General features: G+C 57.1%; 1 protein-coding gene across 1 annotated transcript in view; it reads left to right on the top strand.

Annotated features, from left to right (window-relative positions):
* CNPY1 (canopy FGF signaling regulator 1) overlaps positions 1-11,742 on the top strand; it is a 36,058-nt gene extending 24,316 nt beyond the window's left edge. Inside the window, 6 exon segments of the mRNA XM_054574795.1 lie at positions 3,025-3,195; positions 3,197-3,238; positions 4,926-5,022; positions 7,419-7,749; positions 7,917-8,049; positions 11,546-11,742. Coding sequence (XP_054430770.1) covers positions 3,025-3,195; positions 3,197-3,238; positions 4,926-5,022; positions 7,419-7,714 — 606 coding nt within the window. The 3' untranslated portion in view covers positions 7,715-7,749; positions 7,917-8,049; positions 11,546-11,742.
* Positions 11,743-21,748: the final 10,006 nt, after the last annotated feature.

Raw genomic sequence — 21,748 nt, 5'->3', positions numbered from 1 at the left:
AAATGAGAAAAGTCAGGATTCTCCTGGATCGGGGCGCGCCAAGAAAGCGATGGAATCATCCCGCGCCGTTTTTCTATCTGTAACAGACACCAGCCCAGCCGCGTGCGGTGAGAAAGCCGCTTCCTCCGGAGGGGCGGATGGCGCCCTTCCCATTCATATTGTAATGAGGCCAGTATCTCTGAGACCGTCACTCCGGATCGGAGGCGGCCTCCCTCACGATGACAATAGGGGCTGCGTTATTGACAAGCACCATTCAAACCCTTCGGAGTGCAGAGAGAAAGCCTTCGTTTTATCCCCTTTCCGGATGCTCACCGCGCTCCGACACTGACACCGTTCTGAGGGCAGAAAGCAGCTCAGCTCCCCGTTCTTCCAGAACAATCCTGAAATTTCCTGGAAGTCGCTGCGCTAAGGGGAATCCTGTACAACTCTAATCGCACGCGTCGTAACGCGCATCCCAAGGGCTGCTGGGCATAGGCGTCTTTTTCTTAACATTTTTTCTTGCCGAACGGGATGCAGGGGGATTTTAAAGTCATTTTTTAAAACATCTTCTGTGAACGTTACTCGGCTAGTCTCATTCCACTGTCTTTCCTTTCTTGTGAGGACGGTGACGCCGTGTTTTAGAGGTGCCTGCCAGCAAGCGTTCTCTGCTCTTAAAGGATGTTTACTCCAAAGAGCCACCAGTTCCGACAACCCCCCCCCCCGACCGCCATAGCCTGCAAAGGCGTATAAAATTCACATGTGGATCCCTTGACATAACATTGTGTTTATTAAATAAAACAGCCCCAGTACTATGAGGTTCGAACACACAAAATTACACTTTCAAAATAAGAAAACCAACCCCCGATCGGTGGCAACTTTTACCGTGGGGTCTGGTTTTAAGACGTGCCACCCCAGGACGTAAAAGAACGGCGGCCCCCGTGCGTGGGGAGGGAAGGCCCTTCCCATGCGGGCGGCCTGGTGCGCTCAGATCCCTCACCTCAGCGCTTCCGCACACGGCCCAGAACGTCCAGAACGTCGCTCCATTTTACAAAGCACTTCTGAGAGCGGCCTCGGCTCCACGGGAGATCCTGGGAAGCACCAGGGAACAGGGTTCAGGCCAAAGCTCTACACCCGCAGCCCCTCGCCCTCCGTGGCAGCCCCTCCCTGCGCTCCCCTCGCCTTTCCGACCGGGGAAGGAGGAGGGAAGCAGGAGGAGAGAATGGACTCTTGATTGCTGTTAGATTTTTTTTTTTTAATAAGCCAGGCTTCCCTTCTCTTCACAGGAAAGGGCTGTTTTGTTGACATCCGGAAAGTATTCTGCATTTATTTCATATGCGTCAGATGCAGAAATATACCTGAAGCTCACGCAGAGCAGGAGAGCGAGCCCTGACCGCCCTGAGCCGGCCGCTTCCCTGTTGTTTAGCATCGACCTCGGGATCCTGCGGCCGTCCAGCCCGATACGCATGTAATCCTTCGTTCCTGTGGGTAAAACATGGCCAGTTTGTTAACTCGTGTGTATATATATATATTTTTAAATAACGTGGGATGCTTCAGTGGCATCCTCAAAGGTGTAGAGAAAATGCAACTTGCATTTCGGGCGTGTGCACTTTAAAGCAACCCCTTTCAGCTCTTTTGACAGCAGACCTGAAAAAAAAACTAACACCCTCGTGAGTTTTTAAAAACTTGATCTTTTAGTGAATAAATAACTGAGGTGGGGTGTTCCAGTTTCATAAGCAACCTGGACAGCCGTTCAAAGGCCAACTGAAGCTGGGTTTTGAGGGATACCAGGGGATTTTGTTACCCAGCACACGGCAGGGCCGTTGAAAGTCACTTAGTGGTGTTTTTCTTGGGCTCTTTCCTCTTCTTGTTTCTTTGAACTTTTTTCTCCTTTTTTAACGAAGCTGAGGTCCGTAAGAGCCGGGTCGCCCCGGCGCGGGACCTCAGGCCGGGGCGCCGCCCGCCCGCGCTCCCGGCGGGTCCCCCGCGCGGCCGTGCGCCTCGCGGCCAGATGGCGGCGGCGAGGCGCGGGGGCCCTTTGTGCGCCCGGAGCGCGCCTGTGAATGCCGCGCGGTCGCCGGCACCGGAAGGGTTCACACTGCGCCTGAAAGGGGACAATGGAGGCTGCGGATGGCGACATCGCCGAAATCGAGACCGTTTGTGATTCAGCCGCTGTCACCATGGTAGTCAGGCAAACTTCCTGCTTTGATCAGCGGAGGGTGGAGAGGGAAGGAGCCCGCCAGGCCCGGCCGCACGGCGCGTCCGGGCGCCCTTGGCGGGTCCCCGCCCCCTTCCGGAAGGAACCGGGGACCAGCCTCCTGCACCTTGACCCGTCTAGGCGGCCCCCAAGTTTTTGTCTCCGTTTCCAAGGGCGAGGGGTGCTCTTTGACCCCCGCGCGGGGCGGAGGTGGCGGCCAGAGGGTCCTCTGCATCCTCGCTGGATTCCGGAGGGAGCGGGGCGAGCGGCGACGGCCACCAGCTGTTCTGAGGGACAGCGCGGTCGCGCTGGCGACGGTGGCGCGTGGCCTCGGGTCGCGTGCCCGCTCCACTCCGCGCAGGGGCGCTCCGCGGTGTCGGGGCCCGCAGGCACCGCCGGGGACGCACCCGTGGCTGTGCCTAAGTTCTCTGGAACTGATGGAGAGTTCTGGAACCAGCCGGGAGCAGCCGCCTCCCTCCAGCTCGGCTCGCCTCTCCTCTCCTGGCTTCATCTTCTCCCTCCTCCTCCTCTCTCCCTCTGCCAACCAGACGGATAACGACCGTGTTCTGTGCCGGATGCCTTACCGCGCGCGGTCAATGACTTTTCCACACTCTGCCTAAGTGTGGTCTCGCGTTTGAACGTCTTTTTCCCGTCCACCTGCAAGCATACGCACTTTTAAAACACCCAGGCCTGAAGCTAACTTCTTAAATTGCGTAAATAACACGCCCGCAGGCTGGCCCTTGCGTTGGGAACCGGCGGGCCGCGGGCGCGCCTGCCCAGCCAGCCCCGAGGGCGCCTTCCAAATCCCTGGCGCCTGGAGACGAGTCTCCTCCCCGCCTGGCTCCCGGCAGATCCCCTTGGCCCGGCCCGAGGCGCTCCTCGCGGGCCTCCCGGGCCGAGCATGCCCGCGGGTGGACGGCTCCAGGCTGGAGGAGGACCCTGGAACCGAGGAGAAGACGTTCAAGAGATTCGCCCCCAGGAAAGGAGACAACATATACAAAGACTTTTAAAAAAATCCTTTTTTTGTTTTTCACTCAAGAGGCTTACAGACCTTGGAAATTCGCGGTAAGCTCCCTCCGCAGGCGAGTCCTGCGCTCACGGAGCGCGCTTCTGGCTTGTTTGTTTATCTATTTATTTTTTCCGGGGGGGGGGCTATTTGTTTTCGGTTGTTGAGTTTCAAGGCGGCGCATATGAAAATGCTCCGTTTGCTTTGTGGTCCCGCCGCACGCCCAGTGCGCGCGTGCATTTGGGAACGTGCCTGGCGGGCCGCGAGGGGGCTGTGGCGTGTGGCCTGGGCCCAGAAAGTTAAGGGGTGTTGTCCAGAAAGGGCTGTGACAAACCCCAGCGACTCGGAGGCACAGTTTGCTTGGCTTCTGTGGGGTCTCGGTGGGTCTTCTCGCCGAGGTAGGTCCCTAACAGGGTCACAACCAAATTAAAGCGAGAGTGTCGTCCTCAAAGAGGGAAGGGCAAACGGTGGGGACGAGGGGAACACCTAGGGTTTCAGAGAAGAGAACATTTCCGCCCCCCCCCCCCGAGTTAATTCAAGTATTTTAGCACCAACTAAGTTAAACAAAGGCTTAGGTATGGTAGTTGGTGTAATGCCAACCCCCCCCCCCCAGTAAAATGTTTATTTTACCTCAATCCCGGCCCCTGGTTCACCAGAGTGTGCCTGGCAAACTGGATTGCAATATATTTCCCTTCCCTTAATGCTGTTGAATCGGAGCGATGGAAAAAGCCTGCTTTAGGAACGAGTTACGTTCACGCGTTAGCCAAACGTCAGGCATGCTGGCGCCCCGACCCGGGGGCCTCAACTGACTTTGCACGATTTCGGTTTCATTAAAAAGCACAGGTAATGATGCTGGGGTAAAAGGACTTTGGAATCGGAACTGTATGGAGCACCTGTGCTTGTATTTCACCGGTTGTAGGGAAACATATTGTCGTGGCGCTGAAGTGTGTTTTCAGGGCCACTCAGCATTTTTAGTCTTGCTTAACAGACTCCGAAAACGAGTCCCCAGTCTCTGGCGAACGGCCCCCTGGAGCTTCGCTGCTCCCAGACTGGAACCTGGCGGTTTTCTCCCACAGGCAGAGCCTCCAGTTGGAGTGTGAGATTTCTGAACGCACGGGCAAATTTGAGCTCCCTCTTTGCTGAAAAGTCAGATGGGGGGGGGGGGGGGGGGAGAAGCAGCAAAGTGAAATCGTGGCCGGGTCCCTAAATGGTATGACAGGAAACTTCGCGAAGTAACTGTCAAGCGTGTTATGCACACTGAAATTAAAGATGCATGTGTTTTGATTGCTGAGAAAGCTTAATTGTTTTCACACTTCAGGTCCTGGTTTAAAACCACGAAAATGGATTATTATGTTAAATCGGAAGGAAACTGGTTTAACCATTTCGAGGGGCTGGCTTCTTCTTTTTTTTTTTTAAATGTAAATAAATGAAGACTTTTCAGCCCCATCAGTAGGAAATGCGTTTCTTCCTCTCTGTGCATTCCAATTTGAGGAGGAGAGACAGACACCCAGAACCATTCCTCATTCCCGTCTTTCAACACGACTAATCAGCTCGTTAAGTCCCAGGAAAAGGATGCCTTCAACATGCTGGAAGGAGGGCGAACACGCAATGATGTCTTGAACCCAAAAGGCTGATAAAAACGGACCCCCTTGGCCCCACGATTTTGTGTTGCCAGCCAATAAAACGCTGCTACGATGCCTTGCGAGTGCGTCCGCACCCACACATGGTGGTGTTTTGCTTCCACAGTGCGAAGCCATCACAGAGGAGTCTGAAGACGAAATACCCTCCCTTCTCGCCCGGGAGGCACGCTACCTGGCTGACAAGCTGAGCACTGAGAAGTCAGGTACTGTGTCTGATGTAACACGGGCCCTCTCGCTGGCCCCCCCGCCCCGCCCCCAGCAACGCAGCTTCGTTCTTTTTTTTTTTTTTTTTTTCCCAAACTGAGCTTCTTGTCTCCGGGCCACCAAAGCTCCTCCAGTGAATCAGAAACAACACCCTGGGAGAGAAAACAAACAAACAGCCACAGGGCTGGGGCTTGCGCGGCAGCGCTGGCTGCCTCCGCATTTTCAGGGAATTCAAAAGGGCGCGATTTCTGACGGGTCCTGCTGGTCCGAATCCGACCAGAACCCAAAGTGCTTGGCTGCTTTCAAACTTGGAGCGATTGGAAGTCTTCATCCTGGACGGGGAAAGGAATTCTCGGTCTTGCCTGGTACCTACAACAGCGACAGAAAGTGGGGTCTTTATTTAGTGAGATATTTAAAATGTTTTTTGTTTGTTCATTTGTCAGGGGTGCTGGCTATTTTTTTACAAGTTCCTTTCCCAGAGTATCTCCTTCATAGGAACTTTTTTTTTCCCCCTGGCAGAGGGGGGAAAATAATACTTGATTCACGTTCTTAAATACACACAAACACTCAGAAGCTGGGAAAAAATGGCCCGAACTTGACTTACTACATACAAAGTCAAAACGTGCTACCGCCATTGGCTCCCAGCAGGTACACGCTGACTCAGAGCCGGGAGCACTTTTTCTTCGTTGTTGGGAGAAGTTTGGGCCACTTAGCTTTTAGCAACTATTTATAATAAAGTATAATACCCTTCCATCCACAGTATCCAATGTGTTGCCAGAGTTCGTAAAATAATAACTGCACTTCTGTAGATAAATAGTTAGGCCATCAAAAGTTATTCAGAGAGAGGTGGTTAACAAATCCCCATGTAACAAGATGGAGTTTTCTTATTCCGAATAGAAAAAGGGTTGTTTTCCTGTTGAAGGCCTACTGTGGTTGGGAGTTTGAGGAGAACCAGGAACAGCCAGGGTTGCTCAGGAGCCGGAGAGCTTTTGTTCATCGATTTCAGATGCGCAATGCACTTTGTGCAACGCCCGTGAGTAAGTGCGTAGCTGCACTTTCCCAAAGACAGTGCTTTTGGGGGTCTTTCCAATGACTCAGAGAAGCCCGCAGGCACCAAGACAGGAGCATGCGGCGGTCGACGGCACCGCCGATGTCGGCTGTCCCTCCTCACAGCGGGCCGCGCCCGCCTGGGCATGCGGGGCCGCGCGGGCAGGGCGCCGGCAGGACCAGGACGGCGACCCGATGCTGCAGCAGGCCCCGCGGTCCCGCCCACCCTCCACGGCCGCAGGGCCCCCACGTCCCAAGCTTTGGGGGAGAGACCTTCTGTCCGAGGGCAGCTGTTGGACTGTCTTTCAGCAGTAGTAACAGTCGCCTCATTCCTTCTGCATATTTATAATGGGAAATAAAAAATTAACCCTAACCTCAAGAAAATGCAAGCCTACAGCACAACCCTAAGATTTGTGCCCTATCACGGGTATAAAATAACACAATTAGGTAATGTGTTCCCAACAGCAGCTGGCGTTTTAGAAAGCGGGGCTAAGCGTTCCCAGTATGCACAGAAATGTCAGGGTCTTGGAGAGCGAGGTTGGCACCGCGAGGTGGGGGCAGACCCGTGGCTGCGGAGCGAGCAGGCTGGCTGGGTGGGTGGGTGGGTGGTTTTCTTCACATTTTGTGTCTTTACGTAACGTATTGATGGATGTTCTAAACCATTCCTAAGTCCCAAAATGAAAACGTGTATTAATCTTAAAAAAAGAGTCTAGCCCCCTGTCCTCCCAGTCCCCTTCCTGTTGAAGGAAATTCTCACCACGTAACAGGGCAGAATGGGTTCCAGCGTAAGAATTACCTCCAGAGAAGGCCCCAGCGTGTGAGTGCCGCTTTACTGCGTGGGGCGGGTGCCGATAAGCATGTAAAAGGTCTGCAGATACTCGCTTTCCTTTTATTAACCTGGCACGTTGCAGGAAAACACCGGCTGCTTTGCAGCGGAGCCCGCGACTCTCGCCGGGGGTCCCCTGTGGTAGCAGGGGTGCCTGCTCGGCCTGGGGAAGACCGAGCGGGGCCACTTCTGCTGCCCAACAACTTCCCTGCGATTGACCCCCGCGAATCCAACGGCGTCCCCAACATCCGGCCGTGGGTGTGAAGGAGGGCGGAGGTTATGAAAGCGCCGGCACGAGTAACTCTCCACCAGCGCAGGCTCTGCCCGGGGCACCCTGCCCAGAGCTGCTAAAGCGTCCACATGCTGCTTTTAGGGAGATGAGGAGTATTTTCACAACTCGTTATTTCTAAAATCGGAAGTGTGATGGCAGGTACATCCCTTTCGATGCTTCGTGTGTACGGTACGTACACGTATATAAACAAGTGTGTAGAGATGAGTTTTGCTTTTTTCTCTTTAACGTAGATCACTTCCCTTTATGTCTCGCAATCACACGGGCGCGCAGGAGGGCCCCTCACAGGCTTCTCAGGACGTCAGCGCCGCTGACCTCGGGGGTTGAGAGCTGTTTCGAGTGTGCTTCCTGGCGACGTGCTCTACGGGCCCCTGTGAAGGGATCTGTCCCCATCTGGCTGGCCAGCACATTCGAGCCTTCAAAATATTACGATTCCAAGACGCACGCCCTGCACACAAGCCGACAAACGGGGGCCGGCAGAGGCAGCGCGTCGCGTGTGGAATGCTCGGACGATGGCGCTGGGATTTAAAAATCAGCACAGTGGGAGCCTCGGAGGCGGCGCAGGTCTGTGTTCCCACGCGCGCGGGTGCCGGCCGGGCGGAGGCCGCTGTGGCCTGCTGGCCGGCGGGCCTGACGCAGCCCTCGGGCCACCTGTGCTGGTGGCGACAGCGTGGGGGAGGGGCGTTGCCCATGGAATCGCCCTCTTTTTTTTTTTTTTTTTTCTTCCCCAGGCAAAGAAATACCAGCAAGTTCATTCGATTTTCCTCATGAAATATTTCGGGGCACATAGCCCAGGCTTCTCCGGATCTCCATTTTAAGGCCTTGACGTCACCTTGATGTTCTAAAACCTTCATAAGACACAAGGTAATGGTTCAAAGTATAGCTATGTTCTGTTCAAGGCCGAGAACGTATCAGGCCAGACCACGAATGAGGGGAGGTGTTCGCCAGCTAGCGCAGGTGAGGGTATAACTACAAACACATACGTGTATCCGGGGCACACAGCACTTAAGCTTTGATATCAGATCTTGGCACGTAAAACCATCAGGATGATGAATTGGTCATGTGATCATTGCAAATGCAACCTAGGGCATAAAGGATCAAGGATCTATAAATATGTGGCCCATGTTTAAACTAAAAGCGTTACTGCCTTTTTGTAGAGACCACAAAAAGGTACCAAACAATTCTAATGTACCCAACAATCGCTTTCTAGGCTGGCATATTTTCTGTGTTGACTAATCCGTCGCCTTTCTAAAGAGAGGTGGCGGGAGTCGCCTCCGATTGGAAAAGTCGTGTGTAGCAAAGCCCTCCTGCTCCTTGGGTGAAGTGCCAAGGGCGCCCTGCCTCTCTGTGAACTGTGGGAGCATTGGTCGCCTCGTGAAAAAACATTTCCAAAGCACCGTGAAGTGGCCAAAGCGGTGGCCCCTGCGGAGGCCGGGGCGGGGGACAGAAAGTCGATGACACCCTTCTTTTGGCCTTTGTGTAGTTTGAACTCGTCCACCGTGCAAAAGCCTTAAAGCTGTGCTGCCGTGAGGACAGGCGTTTTGCAGGAGGCCGGTGGCTCTGGGGCTGGTTCCCCGCGCGATGGTGCGGCGCTTCCACTTCCCCTCCAGGTCGGTGTGAGGCTTCTACCGGGCGCACTGAGCTCCAGGAGTGACGTGCCCCCCGTTAGAAAGACGTCACGTCACAGCCCCAGGTCAGTGCCTGCGTTTATGTCGTCCCGTCTCTTTGTGGGAAGAAACTTTGTGTCCCTTGTTTGTATTACATTGTCTTGTGTACAGTGTTTCATTGAAAATCTGTTGTTGGGCCTCATTAAAACACACACACACACACACACACACACACACCCCCGGATTCTTTCTATAGGTGAGGCTGAGGGCATCGAACGAATTATCTTTGTGGATTTGATAAACATCGGTGTGGCAATAAAGCATTTAATTTGGTAACAGGAAAAAGGAGAAGCCATTTCGTACATGAAATAAGGATTTAGTAATGTGTCCTCTATAGTTTATGCACATATACAAGAATGTGTTCTATTTTATAAGAACTTGATTTGATTTCTTAGATGGTCATGCAATGAATAAAATATCTTGCCCCAAATTCCAGATTGTCTCTTCTGGGTTATATATGGCTACCGGTGAAAGAAACACACTCACTCCACATCAAGAATGAAGTTTAAGTTTCTTAGAAACCAGAAGTTGGAAGACTTTGTAATCTCTGAAATTTAATTGAATGAGCAGAAATAACGAATCACTTTATAATGATCCGTTACAAGGCATTACACTGGCCTTATGCGTGTATTCTGAATTCCAATAATTTAGGAAGTCGATTTCTTAGTATATCATGCGTCTTACAGGACAACACCCGTGACCAGTTTTTGTTGGGCTGCAAACTCTCCTGTTGTTGTTTTGAAAAGGCTTTCAGCTCATGTCTCGTGTGTAGTCTTGACTCCTGACTAACCTGTCATTCCCCCACGGGCGAGGTTTTGCAGGCGTGGAGCGGGGAGGGCGGGGGGGGTTGCGCCACGTTACCCGTGACCACGCTGGCACAGGAAGGAGCGTCGTCGCCCCCTCCCCCTCCCCCTCGAGCGGTTCCTCACGCCTGTGAAACGCACATTCGAGGGAACCTGACTTTAGCCGCCTCCAATACCAGGGTGCGCTCTACACTCGCTTTGTAAAAGAAATTCTCATTGTTGCCCGTGGAAACTTCCTGGGTGGGGTGCTGTAAACGCTGCCCTGAAACGGCAAGGATGGCTTGCCACGCGGTCCCTCGTTGCTTAGAAATCGCGCTGTGTAAACCCGGGGGCTGCCGGCTTTTCTGCAGGAAACACTTCTTAAATCTGGGAAAAGTTACCATGCCTGGCCCCCCATCCCAACTCTTTTTAAAGGCCAGATTCTTAACGTCCCTCTCTCCTGTTTGGGGGGAAATCGAGGAGCTGTGCTGTTTGGGTTTGTCTGGAGCTGGTTCAGTAGCGTAAAACCGTTGCAGCTGCTAGAAAATGGAAGCAGGATTGAAGGACAATTAGCACCCTTTTCCAGCAGGGTTGTAAAATGGGTGTTTACAAACTAGTCCCTGAATCTTTCTGCCAGCCTCTCTAGTTACTGTGAATTTAGCATTTCACGCAGCAAGTCATAAACGTTGCACTCACCTGGGCCTTTTTCGGTCTGTGCACCCAAAAGAAACCTGCCTTCTCCTCTCGGTGGAGGGAGGGGCCCCCACAAAGTCCCCGCCGACGCTGTAACCGCTGTCACGAGGCCGTGCCCGTTCAGACTCTGGCCAGCGTGGCCGCAGGTCCTCTGGCATAAAGGGCACTCGTCCTGGGGAGGCCTGGAGAGAACGGGCCTCCGGCCCATGGCCTGGGGCCGGGCACAGGTGCGCCTCGTCGCGCCGAGGCTGCGTCCGCCTGGACCGGAGAGGACCGTGCGTCTTGTCTGAGGGCAACTCGCTAAGGTTTGGCTAACACACGGCTTTTTCCACATTTGATTTCCCAGTCAAAACGGCCTTGTCTCTTACAAGATTTTTGATTACACCTTTTTTTTTCTTTGGGGGCATTTTTTCCCAGATCGAACGTATTCAGTTAAATTCACGCCAACATTTGTAGCGCACTAGGCTACTGATGAAACGGCGGTGGAGCGCCGGAAGCTGCCGTGTGGCTCCCGGACGCGGGACACCCCCCACCCCGCGCCCTGCCGTCCCCCAGGGCCGTGGGCAGGCCACGCAGCTTTGGCCTGTGCCTAATAGACTAATAGACGGAGCGGATGCTGGCTCCATGTCCCTCCCAGACGGTGTCCCTGCCTTTTTAATGATGTTGGTGGCCAAAGGCAAAAAGCCAGGAAACAAAACACCACCAAGGACGTGGCAGAAAAGTTCCTCCGAGTCCAAGGGAAGCGACCGCATCCTGGGCCGCACAGAAATCCCGGGAGGGGGAGGGGGGGTGATGTTTGTGGAGACAACAGCAGAGACGATGTGTGCGGGGGCAGGCGGTTTCGAATTGCGCTTTTATGAGATGGCGTCTTCGGGTCTCCGCGGAAGGCTTCTGCGAACCCGTTCTCATCGAGAAAAGGCCAAATTGGCTGAGATGAACAGTTGTGTTTGTTATGTGGGTTACTATTTGCTGAGAATAAGCCAAGACCAAGGAGTCCATTTCACTGAGGAGTGCGGAGTGGAATTGAGCTGAAGTCCCAAAAGGGCGGGATCAATACTTTATTTACTAAGACAAGCCCTAAAAAAAAAAAAAAAAAAAGAGTCAATAGCTGGTTCTCTTTTTTGATACCTGTTTCTCTGCTTAGGTTGCTACTTATTCATGTATGCAATAGCTTTATTTTAATAAAAAATGTAATTATATCTCCATCTTGAAATGTAGGTGGCAATGGAATATGAGAAAAAGCTGCTCTTGGATGGGGTGTTGTGGCCTGTTTCAAAATTGGATACAAATCTGCGAGCTAATCTTAGACCTCGACGCCCGCTGCACGGCATATGGCACAGCTCCCTGCCAGGGCGCAATGAGCTATGTCAAATGTCACAACAAAAAGATACCTGTTCGAGGCAAGTGTGTTTTCATTACGGTTTTCTGCCCGTGGTTGAGCGTCCCTTTGTAAGTTTCTTAAATTCCTTAGATTATGGGTGTTTAGAGCAAGGAGCTAAATAGATCAACGATCAAAGGGGATCGATGAAATTTAAAGATGAAAGTCGTAACAACTCATTAGCCTTAAATCACCTAGGAAAAGACCCCGTCCATGCCGCTGTCCTTTTGGGGGACATCCGTGCTGCCCTTTGCCCTCACTGCGTGTTCGCTGAAGCGGAAGGGTCCCCTGTTTGGGGCCGTTCCTCACGTGGAGGCGGTGAGTGAGCTGAACACACGAGTAGGTCGTGTATCTGTAGGTCCTGGCCCTGCGGAGCCCGGGGGGGCAGCTCTCCGCCTCCTGGGGGCCCGGGACGCGGCGGCGGGGGCCGCGGCACAGGGGGGCACTAGCACAGCCCTGTGCGTGCAGACAGGGAGCAGGTCAGGACGGGGACGCTGGCCGCAGCTTTGTTCACCCCCAGGGCAGGTCTCGGAGGCAACGCCTGCAGAGAGTTCTTCACTTCCTCAAAGGGAAAAAAATTAGTTCTGTGTGCCCTGCCTTGCTTTTGAAGATGTCCCAGAAAGGAAAAAACATGCTCGGTTACAGCGCACAGAGGAGATCTCGCGCGCGCGCGCCAGCAACATACTCACGAAACCTGTTCGTCAGGACGTTATGGGGCGACAACACCGCGGGGTCACAGTGGAAGCCCAGTAGACTCTTCCTCCAACGTGGCTCGTTATGAGGGAACACAGGTTTCAGGAGACCAGGGTCCAACTCGTGTCCCCCGAAACATAATGGGATCATGTCGGTCACAGCGCAGCGTGGGAGACAGCTCCTGAGCGGCAGCCTTGGGCCGCCCCAGGAGCCGCGCTCAGAGGCGACAAAGATTCGACCGCCTCCCGCCGCCTCCCGGGGGATGTCAATGCCCTGACACCTGAGGCAGGCGAGGTACAAAACGCAGCTCAGTGCTCCGTGGCGGCTCGTTAGGCCTGGCTGAGGCCCGGACGGATCCTGTAAGAGACAAGTTAAAATATTAATACCAACTTCCAGCGTCGCGAACAGCGAGGACGGCACCTGTCGGGCTCGGGCGCGCTCCTGGCGTCGCGCGGGCACCGTTTGCCTCCGAGCTGCTCTCTGAACAGGTGGCGCTGTCTGCGCCGCATGTCCTCTGATACCAGCGCAGAGAGAGAGGGTGACAAGAACCCTTGAGGTGACACCATTGTCAACAGAGAGATTTCAATCAGGTGCTTTCCATTGTCTGATAGAAATGATCTTTGTGGCTTTGTTGTTCTTCATCAAAGGCGCCGACCAGCACGCCCGCCTGCCCGACGGTGGGCAGGGGAGAGCAGAGAACCGAAAAATGGACTCCTTGGTCCCCATTAAAAAATGGACCCTGTTTAAAGTGACACAGCATGAAAACCGAGTGAAATCTAATACAAGGTCCAATCAGTGTTATTAAATTATTACACCTTGAGGTGGAAATAGACCCTTCAACTGCCTTGATGTGCAATCAAAGCTGTGATTAAATATTGATTAAATATGAATGCCCTAAGATGAAAGGGTCACTTGAATGGTTTGGTTTGTTTTTTTGCTTTTTTTTTCCCTGAGAAAGCAAAGCACCCTGTGACAAACGGCAGGTGCTGGCACTTAGCTCCCTCTGTGTCCTCTGTGGACACGAGAACCTGGACCGGTTTTGGGACTGCGAAGTCCAAGGCTGCAGGTCAGCCTTGCGTGGGCTGCAGCCCCAGGTGACCGCGCTGTGTCACGCTCCGTCCTTGCCAAGCCCCAGACAGCTCGGTGACGCCAGCCTCCGCCCACCAGCAAGGCTGCGGCCCCCGCGGAGCGGAAGCCGCGATTTGGAGAGGCGTCCCCGCGGCCCCGACGCCCTTCTGCTCAGCTGAGGGGCAGCCGCAGGCCTGCCGCCCTCCTGGGTGGATGTGCTGCCCGTGAGAGAGAGATGGCCCTCCTGCCTTTTCGGAAGCGGTGCTCCCCGCTCTTGGCGCCTGTGTCTCGCATCCAGGACGGGCTCCGCGTCTCTCGTTCCGGGACTCCTTCCCAAACGGCCGTTTCCCGTTAGGCGCCAAGGTGCTCGGTCACCGCAGAGTCACCCCATTACTCAGGGCAGAAAGCCGCGGGACCAGGGATCCCAAGCCTCCTTGGGGGGGCGGCCACCTGACCCACGCCCAGGGCTCTGCCCAGGTCGGGGCCCCTTTGTCTGTGGGTTCTGGGATTCCCGCGCTGTCCTGCGTCCTTGCTCTGCGGCTGGTGCCCCGGAGCCTCGGCTGCCCCTGTCCTGGTCCCAGACGAGTCAGCACCTGGGCCTTCTCATCAGGTGCAGCCTTTCCCTCCATTTCTTGCCTTGGATGTGAACCTCGGGGCCCTTCTCCTGGGTTGGCCCGTAAACCCAGCCACGTTTAGATCCTTCCCCCGCAGGTCCCGCCGTGCAGCCTGGCAGGCTCCCGCGAAAGCGCTGGGGGGCCTCCCCGCACCTGCCGCGCCCCCCGGTCGGGGCGTCCACAGGGGCCTCGCTGTGGCCAAACGCCCGGCACCTCCCCCCGGGCCTCCCTCACTTGTGGGGGCCTCTCGCTGAGCCCCGCCCAGAGCCAAACTGCCGCGGCCTGCGTGGTGCCCGGGCACCGCCTGCGCCCCTGTCCCCACACGGTCTTCTTGGTCTTGTGCTCCTGGCACATTTCCTTCACCACCTGCGCGTCGGGAGGCCCCGTGGTGGGCGCTGAGCAGGACAGGGCCCAAGGGGGGGGACAGTGGAGCAGCCTCCATGTTCAGACAGGCGGCAGCGGGGGGCTGCCGTGGGCGGTGGGGGGGACACGGAGCAACTGTGGGAGCTGGTGCCCGCCCCACGTTGGACAAGGAGGGACTGGGGTCCTCGCCCTCCTCCCTCGAGGGCCACCTGTCCCTGGCGACGTGCCTCACGCTAAGCCTCACGCTACGACCGGCAGCGGGTGCCGGAGCTGCAGAGACAGGACAAACCCAGGCTCGCGCAGGGAGGTCGGGCCGACTGCGCACGCTGCCCGTGGGGGACCTGGACTCGGGGAGCGTGCTCTCCGGCCAGTGGCCTGCGGCAGGCGTCGGGGGGCCTCCAAGGTGACGGGACCCAGGTGTGTCTCCTTCTGAGGACAGAGAAGCAGGGACTCCCCGTGGGAAGGCCGGAATGATGGGGCGCCTGCTGGGTGTGGAGAGCCAGTGACCGCGGGGACCCCTCGGTGGAGGGGCGCCCCCCACCATGGACTGTGGCCCTCGGCTGCATCAGAGAATGTCCTTGTCGCAGTCAGTTCCCATGTGGAGGAGGATGTTCAAGAGGGACGGGAACCCCGCCCCCCGCCCCCCCCCCGCCCCGGGGCCTCCATGGCACATGCCCAGGGCCACGCTGGGAGCTGAGTGTCCCGCGGGACCTGCCACCGGACTTTCGTGGGACCCTGATCGCCCGTCGGGTGCGACTGTGGGTGTAACCTGAGTTTCAGCCTCTGCACAGACTCAGGTTATAAAGCAATTTCATCAATTTCATCTGTTCTTGCTGATTTCCAAGAGAGGACAAAGTGGTTCATTTTTATTTGCTAATTTAGGCTCTTACAGTGCTGGGGGCAGCCGGGGGGCCCTGGAGGCGCTGGGGTCTTTTTGGTCCCTTTAGAGGTTTTTTGTTTTTTAATTGATGTTAGAGAGAGGGAGAGGGAGGGAGAGAGAAAAGCATCAAATGTTTTGTTCCACGTAGTTATGCATCGATTGATTCTTGTAGGTGTCCTGACTGGGTATCCAACCTGCAACTTTGGCACATTGGACATTCTTTCCTTTTTTAAGATTTTATTTATTTATTTTCAGAGAGAGGGAAAGGGAGGGAGAGAAACATCAACGTGTGGTTGCCTCTCACGTGCCCCCTCTGGGGACCCAACCTGCAACCCAGTCATGTGCCCTGACTGGGAATTGAACCGGTGACTCTGGTTCACAGGCCGGCGCTCAATCCACTGAGCCACACCAGGCAGAGCAGATTGAGATAGTTATAAAATACGTTTTTAAAGGATACATTTTTAAAAAATTGGTAGAGAGAGAGAGACACACACACACACACACACACACATCGGTGTGAGAGAAACATTGATCAGTTGCCTCCCGTGCGCACCCCAACCGGGGACTGAACCTGAATCGGGGTGCACAGGACGATGCTCCAACCAGCTGAGCCCCTGGCCAGGGCACGAACACACTGAACTGCGGTGTGGGTCTCTTTCCTGGGACTGAATGGCAAGAACGAGAGCAGCAGGTCTAGTAACCGATTTGGAAGTAGTGATGAGCAAAAACGGTATTCTCTTACGTTCCCCCCCCGCCCCGCTGCGGCGCGACGGGGCAATAGCAGTGACGTCAAGCGGCCCCCTTGTCTCAGGCAGTGACGCGGGCCCCAGTGGCAGCGTTTCGGCTAGAGATTGTTTAGCGAAAGCAAGGGTGAGCTCCCACCCCAGTTCGCGGCACCCAGGTTAAGATCTCCTGCCTTAAAGAGCAGGAAGCAATCCTGTCCAGGGGAGAAACTGAGGCACAGAGAGCCGAACAGCAGGTCAGAGCCCCCACGGGACCTTCCGGTGAATGTGCTGACCGGCCGGCCCTCCTCAGCGTCCAGTCTTAAAGTGGTAGGAACCCAGAGACTTCATCCCGAAATCCTTCCAAAAAGTTCAGCCGGCCACATGCAATCCTCAGCCAAGTAAACAACTTGACATTCTAACAGTAAAACAACAAGACATTCTAAGAAGCATTTGAGGACGGGACAACCGTTATCGACCATCTAAGTCCCCACCTGAACTACGTAAACACAATTGCTCAACCCAGGGTGGCGGGGGAGGGGAACGAGAAGGTTCCTTTTACTGGAGAAGATCTCCGCGGCCCGACGCCCCGTGCTCGCTTTGGGGGCGCCCTAGAGGGGGTGGCCCGGCTGCGGGAGGGATCCCCGTGGATCGCCGGTCGGATGTGAGAGGGAGGGACATTTCTGAGTAACGGGACTCCACTTCCTACACTCCGGTGTCAGAGGCCCGTGGGGCCCGCGGCTCCAGAGCCCTTTACAAAGCGAAGGGCCGTGAGGGCGAGGCCTCTGAAGGCACAGTCTAGGCGTGTGCGTTTCCAGAAACAGACACCAAGAACGGCGGTGCGTCCCGTTGTCCCTGACACCAGCCGTCTAGGTGAGAGGGGCCACGGGGCCGCGCGCCCTTCTCATTACCAAAGAGAGGACTTCCCTGGGTGGCTCCCTTCCTGTCACCTGCGTCCCCAGGGCGGCTGTGTCACCGCCTGACACGTGGTCCCAGCTCCCTTGCCAAGGAAGGGAGCTCCCACCGGGGAACCTGCTGCCACTCCCTGGCCACCCCAGCCATCGTCTCTCCCACGTCCCCTGGGACAAGCCTGTCCCCTCCCAACCTTATCCCCCTCCCGAAATTCACCACCTCTGCCCCGGGCCCTGCTCCTGGGCCCCCACCCCCAGCTCCACGGACCTCGACGGCACCTGACGCGCCTCTAGCTGCCCCGACACCCTGTCCTCCCAGCGGCCGCCCCCCCGGCCCAGGCTCCGTGACAGCCCCCTGCTCCACCCCCTTCCCACCCCCTCAGCAGCACCCTGCCCCTGGGCCCCTGCCCCCCGCCAGGGACCCTGACTCAGTATCCAGAAAGCAGACTGAATATATCGCGTAAGGATCGCAACGCATCCAGCTAACACCGTCACCACGTTTTTTTGTCTCGCGTGGGAACTTCTTTAAGATACTCCTGTAGCAATTTTCAAATAGGCAACAAAGTGCCGTTCGCTGCCGTGACCCGGCGGTAGGCATGTCACGTCCTGGCACAAGGCCCGCGACCTCTGGGGCGCACACCTGAAACGGGCACACGGCCGTGTGCTAGTTCCGCGTCGGTGAGAATAGCAGCTGGATGCATCCTGAGGAGCGCGACAGCGGACCGCGTGGGGCCAGGCCCGGAGCTTGAGCCGAGCAACCCGCGACCCGCGGACGTGCGACCTTGGGCCGTCACCTGGCCCTTGGCTTCAGTTCCCGTGCCCTCCTGGGAGGGAAAGGGCCAAGGGCGAGCGAGCGGCACTCTGGAGCTGCCTGCACGGGGCGCCAGCCGCCGCCGGGCTCCTCAGGGGCCTGCTTATTTAGTAGATACTTTGCTGTTGCTGTTTCTTTTGCTCAGCCCCCAGCTTGTCCCTCTCCTGCACCCCAGACCTGGGCACCAGTCCCCACGGCAGCCGGCCCGTGCCCAGGATCCCCTCACGGATGCGGGCGGATGCGGTGGGTTCTTGCTCCTTCCCCATCAGCCCCGCACCCCCCCCTCCGCCCTGTCCCCCGCATCTCGCCCCTGGGTTTCCCCTGCTCTCCCCGTCTCCTCCCCGAGCGGCTCTCCTCACTCTCCTCCCCCTTTTGTTTCTCTGGGCTCCTCTAAACTGTTTGCACGTTTGGAAAAGAGATTTCCGTCTTCCACGCTCGCCCTTTCCCTCCCGCGGTACCGGCGCTGCCACCGCGTTTCCTGTGACCCGCGGCGATGCCTGCCGCTCACCATGGCAACCGCGGGGCCAAGGCTGCTGCTGGCCGGCCGCCCGGGCCCGCTCCCAGCCTCAGCTTCCCCTTCCTGGTAGAGACAGGCGGAGGAGCGGCCCGGGCTCCCGGGGACACGGGAAGGGGGCTCCGGACACCGGCCCCGAGCACAGGCAGCGCGGCCTCAGGTGCCGTGAGGTCAGCCAGCCGGCCAGGCAGCCGGAGAGCTTTGGGAACACGAAGCTCTGGTTCACTGGGGACCTGTGCGGCCGAAAACGAGCAGCTCATTGTAGGTGGATTGGCAATAACACCTCCACCCCAGGTGGGAGGGCCCGGGGCTAAGCGGCAGTTTCGGTTTCTGCCGGGAGCCCGTCTGTTCTCCCTGCCGACCCTTGCCCCCTGCCCTGCGCGCCCTGCAGTCCGAGCCTCCCCTGGACCGGCGTCCTGGCCACGCTGTCCCCTGGAGCCCGGGGCCCGGGCAGGACAGTCCCGGCGCCGTCCGCACCCGGAGGGCACGGCGGGGCGGCCCGCGGGCGCCCCGCTGCGGGAGCAGCCGCCTCCAGGGCTTCCGAACTGAGAAGTCCTGGTCGGCAGGGCTCGGGCCGGTCCCTGGGGCCCTCGCGGCGGACCCTGCTGGGCCCGGGAGCGTCTGAGGGCGACCGCGGACGTGTGACCTTGTCTTCTGCCCAGAGCAGGGCCGGCCACCCCGAACTGGGGACCCCCTGGGCTGTGCGGGAGGAGTGGGGGGCCAGGGCCGGGACAGTCCGCGCCCAGTGGGGGCCGAAGGAGGCCAGGCGGCTCCCCCAGCCTCCGTGTCCCCAGCCCCTCACAGGGTCCCCCACCCTCCTCCGTCCTCTCCTCCCACCAACCGGAGCACCCTACACAGCCCGGAGCGGCCCCCCGCCCCTGACCCAAGGCGGCCTGTTCCCTCTCCCCCCTTTATCTCCGATGTGTCTCTTTACGTCCCCGGCCCGGGCGCAGGCCTCGCGGGCACACACCAACCCTCACCGTGTCCCGTGTCAGGGTCCCGTGGGGGACGAGGCCCTTCCCTGATGGCGGACACTCACCCAGAGCGGGGCAGACGGACAAAGGGACAGAGGACGACGCTGCTGCCGCAGGGGCGCGCGGGGCGGCTGGGGCCCTGAGCTCCGCCTCCAGGGCCGCCCGCCTGGGGCGGCTTCTCCTTCCCAGCAAACCCGGTGCTTTGCTTGGCAGAAGGAAAAACGCTGCAGGCTGCGCCTCAGTTTCTCCTCCTGTGGGGCCAGAAATGGCATCGTCCGCATGGCCCTGCAGTGAGGAGTCGAGGAGGCAAGGTTGGAGTGCGTGTGTACACAGGGACGTTCATTACAAGGTGACCGCAGAATCTGTCCTCAAACTGAGCCCCCTGAGTAGGGAGCCTGGGAGTGGCCACGCAGGCTCAGGCGAAACGTCGGCCGTGTTCCTGGACGAGGGAAGTTTGAAGGGATCCACTTTCTTCCTGGACAAAGCGAGGACTGAAGGGGAGAGGTGGCCTAATAGAGGTGGCACCCACCGGTCGCGGGGGACATGAGGGTGGGAGACCGGTCACGGCCCAAAGGTGGCCGCACAGCTGCGAAGGTCAGGGCCACATCAGAGGGAGCCGGCTTCCGGGGAGAGAGGCAGAGGACCCCTGCGCTCGGCGTCTTTCAGGAGAGAGGGGACCCTCCGCGCCCCTCGGGATTGCTGGGAGACGAAACGAGGTAAGAACCGTCCAAGCCCTTTCACGATGAAATGACCGCGGGCACGCCCTGCGTCCAGGGCTGCGTGAGGTGTCCCGAGGGCTGCGGGGACCAGTCCCCAAAGCAGCTGGGCCCCAGGGGGCAGGGGCCCAGTGGAGGGGTCGGAGAACGGCCAGTGACCGGCAGGCACGGGGCTCAGAGCTTGGGGCCTGGCTACGGCGTCGGAGGAACGAGGGAGCACGGAGCTGGGGGCTGAGCTGGTCACCGGGCCCCGGGCTGTGCGTCCCTGCGAGGGACCCACCCAGCCACACCCACCAATCGGTTCCGCAGGCAGAAGAAACCATGTGGATCAGGCTGTGCGGCCAGGTCAGACCTACAACCGCCCGCCACGGCCTCCCCTCCTTTCCAAGGAGCGCACGACGACCACGGCCAGGCCGCCCGGACGGTCCCTTGCCCGGCTCCCGGCCGCGAGGAGAGGCCGTTGGACTACGCGCTCTCAGAGAACGTGACCACCAACAGCGCTCCCCTCGGGGGCCGCCTCCTCCGCGCTGTCCACCGGCCTGCCGGGCTGAGGCGGGCGGGCGGCCGGCCAGACACCGAGGGGCACGGGCGGGGGGTGACCAGGCCTCACTGTTCAGCACAGTGGCCACCAGCCCCACAGACAGTTAAGTTAAATGAGATAAAATGAGGTAAAACCGAAATCCGGCTCCTTGGGCATCCCAGCCACATTTCCGATGCCCCAAAGCCCGAGGGGCGGGCGGCCGCCGTACTGGACAGCTACGTAGGGCGCTTCCATCCTCCCGGGGGCCCTGCTGGGCGGAGCTGGCGGGGAGCGGGGCTGCCCCCACGATCCCCAGGGGCGCGGCTGCCCCCACGCCAGGTCTCCTTCCTGCACAACTGTGTCATTTAAGAAAGGAAACTCCTGGGCTCTTTGCAGAGTGCATTGGTTTTGAGGGTCTCTATTGATAGCATTTGCATAGAGGCAGCATGTTTGTGGGAATGCATATGAATATATGTACTTGTGGGTGTATGTATTTATAAATAGGTATTTGTGGGTGTATGTACTTGTGTATATATTTGTGGGTGCATCTATTTGTACATCTACTTGTAGGTATATCTATTTATACATATATTTGTGGGTATATATATTTGTATATATATTTGTGGGTGCATGTGTTTATACATATATGTTTGTGGGTACATGTATTTATACATATATATGTATACATATTCATGGGTGCATGTATTTATACATATATATTTATGGGTACATGTATTTGTATACATATTTGTGGGTGCATATTTGTATACATATTTGTGGGTATATCTATTTATACATATGTATTTGTGGGTACATGTATTTGTATACATATTTGTGGGTACATATTTGTATACATATTTGTGGGTGTATCTATTTGTACATATGTATTTGTGGGCGCATGTATCTGTGTATGTGTTTGTGGGCGCACGCATCTGCATGCATATCTGTGGATGTATGCATTTACACGTATTGGTAGCCGTGTGCAGTTCTGAGTGTTTACGACTGTGAGCGCGCACACGTGCACACACGTCAGTTATGCCTCACGTGTTTGCGGGTCCCCCGGGGCCGACCCGCACGAAGCCCCGAGGCCCCTGGGACCGAGCGCAGCCTTCCAGCCCCGCGGGTTCGCAGGAGGTACCAAAACCGCCGCTACCGCCAGGCTGGGGGCCTCCAAGCCCTCGGGTGTTAAAAGGAGACCCTTTTGCCTGAAAAGGCCGGAAGTCATCAGGTGACAAGAAGGGGAGGACCTGAAGGTGT

Source organism: Pteronotus mesoamericanus, unplaced genomic scaffold, assembly GCF_021234165.1.
Source record: "Pteronotus mesoamericanus isolate MK-2021 breed Mesoamerican mustached bat unplaced genomic scaffold, CSHL_Meso_final contig_265, whole genome shotgun sequence".
Classification (NCBI taxonomy): Eukaryota; Metazoa; Chordata; class Mammalia; order Chiroptera; family Mormoopidae; genus Pteronotus; species Pteronotus mesoamericanus.
Note: the sequence above shows the minus strand (reverse complement) of the source record. Positions and strands in the feature narration are given on the sequence as shown.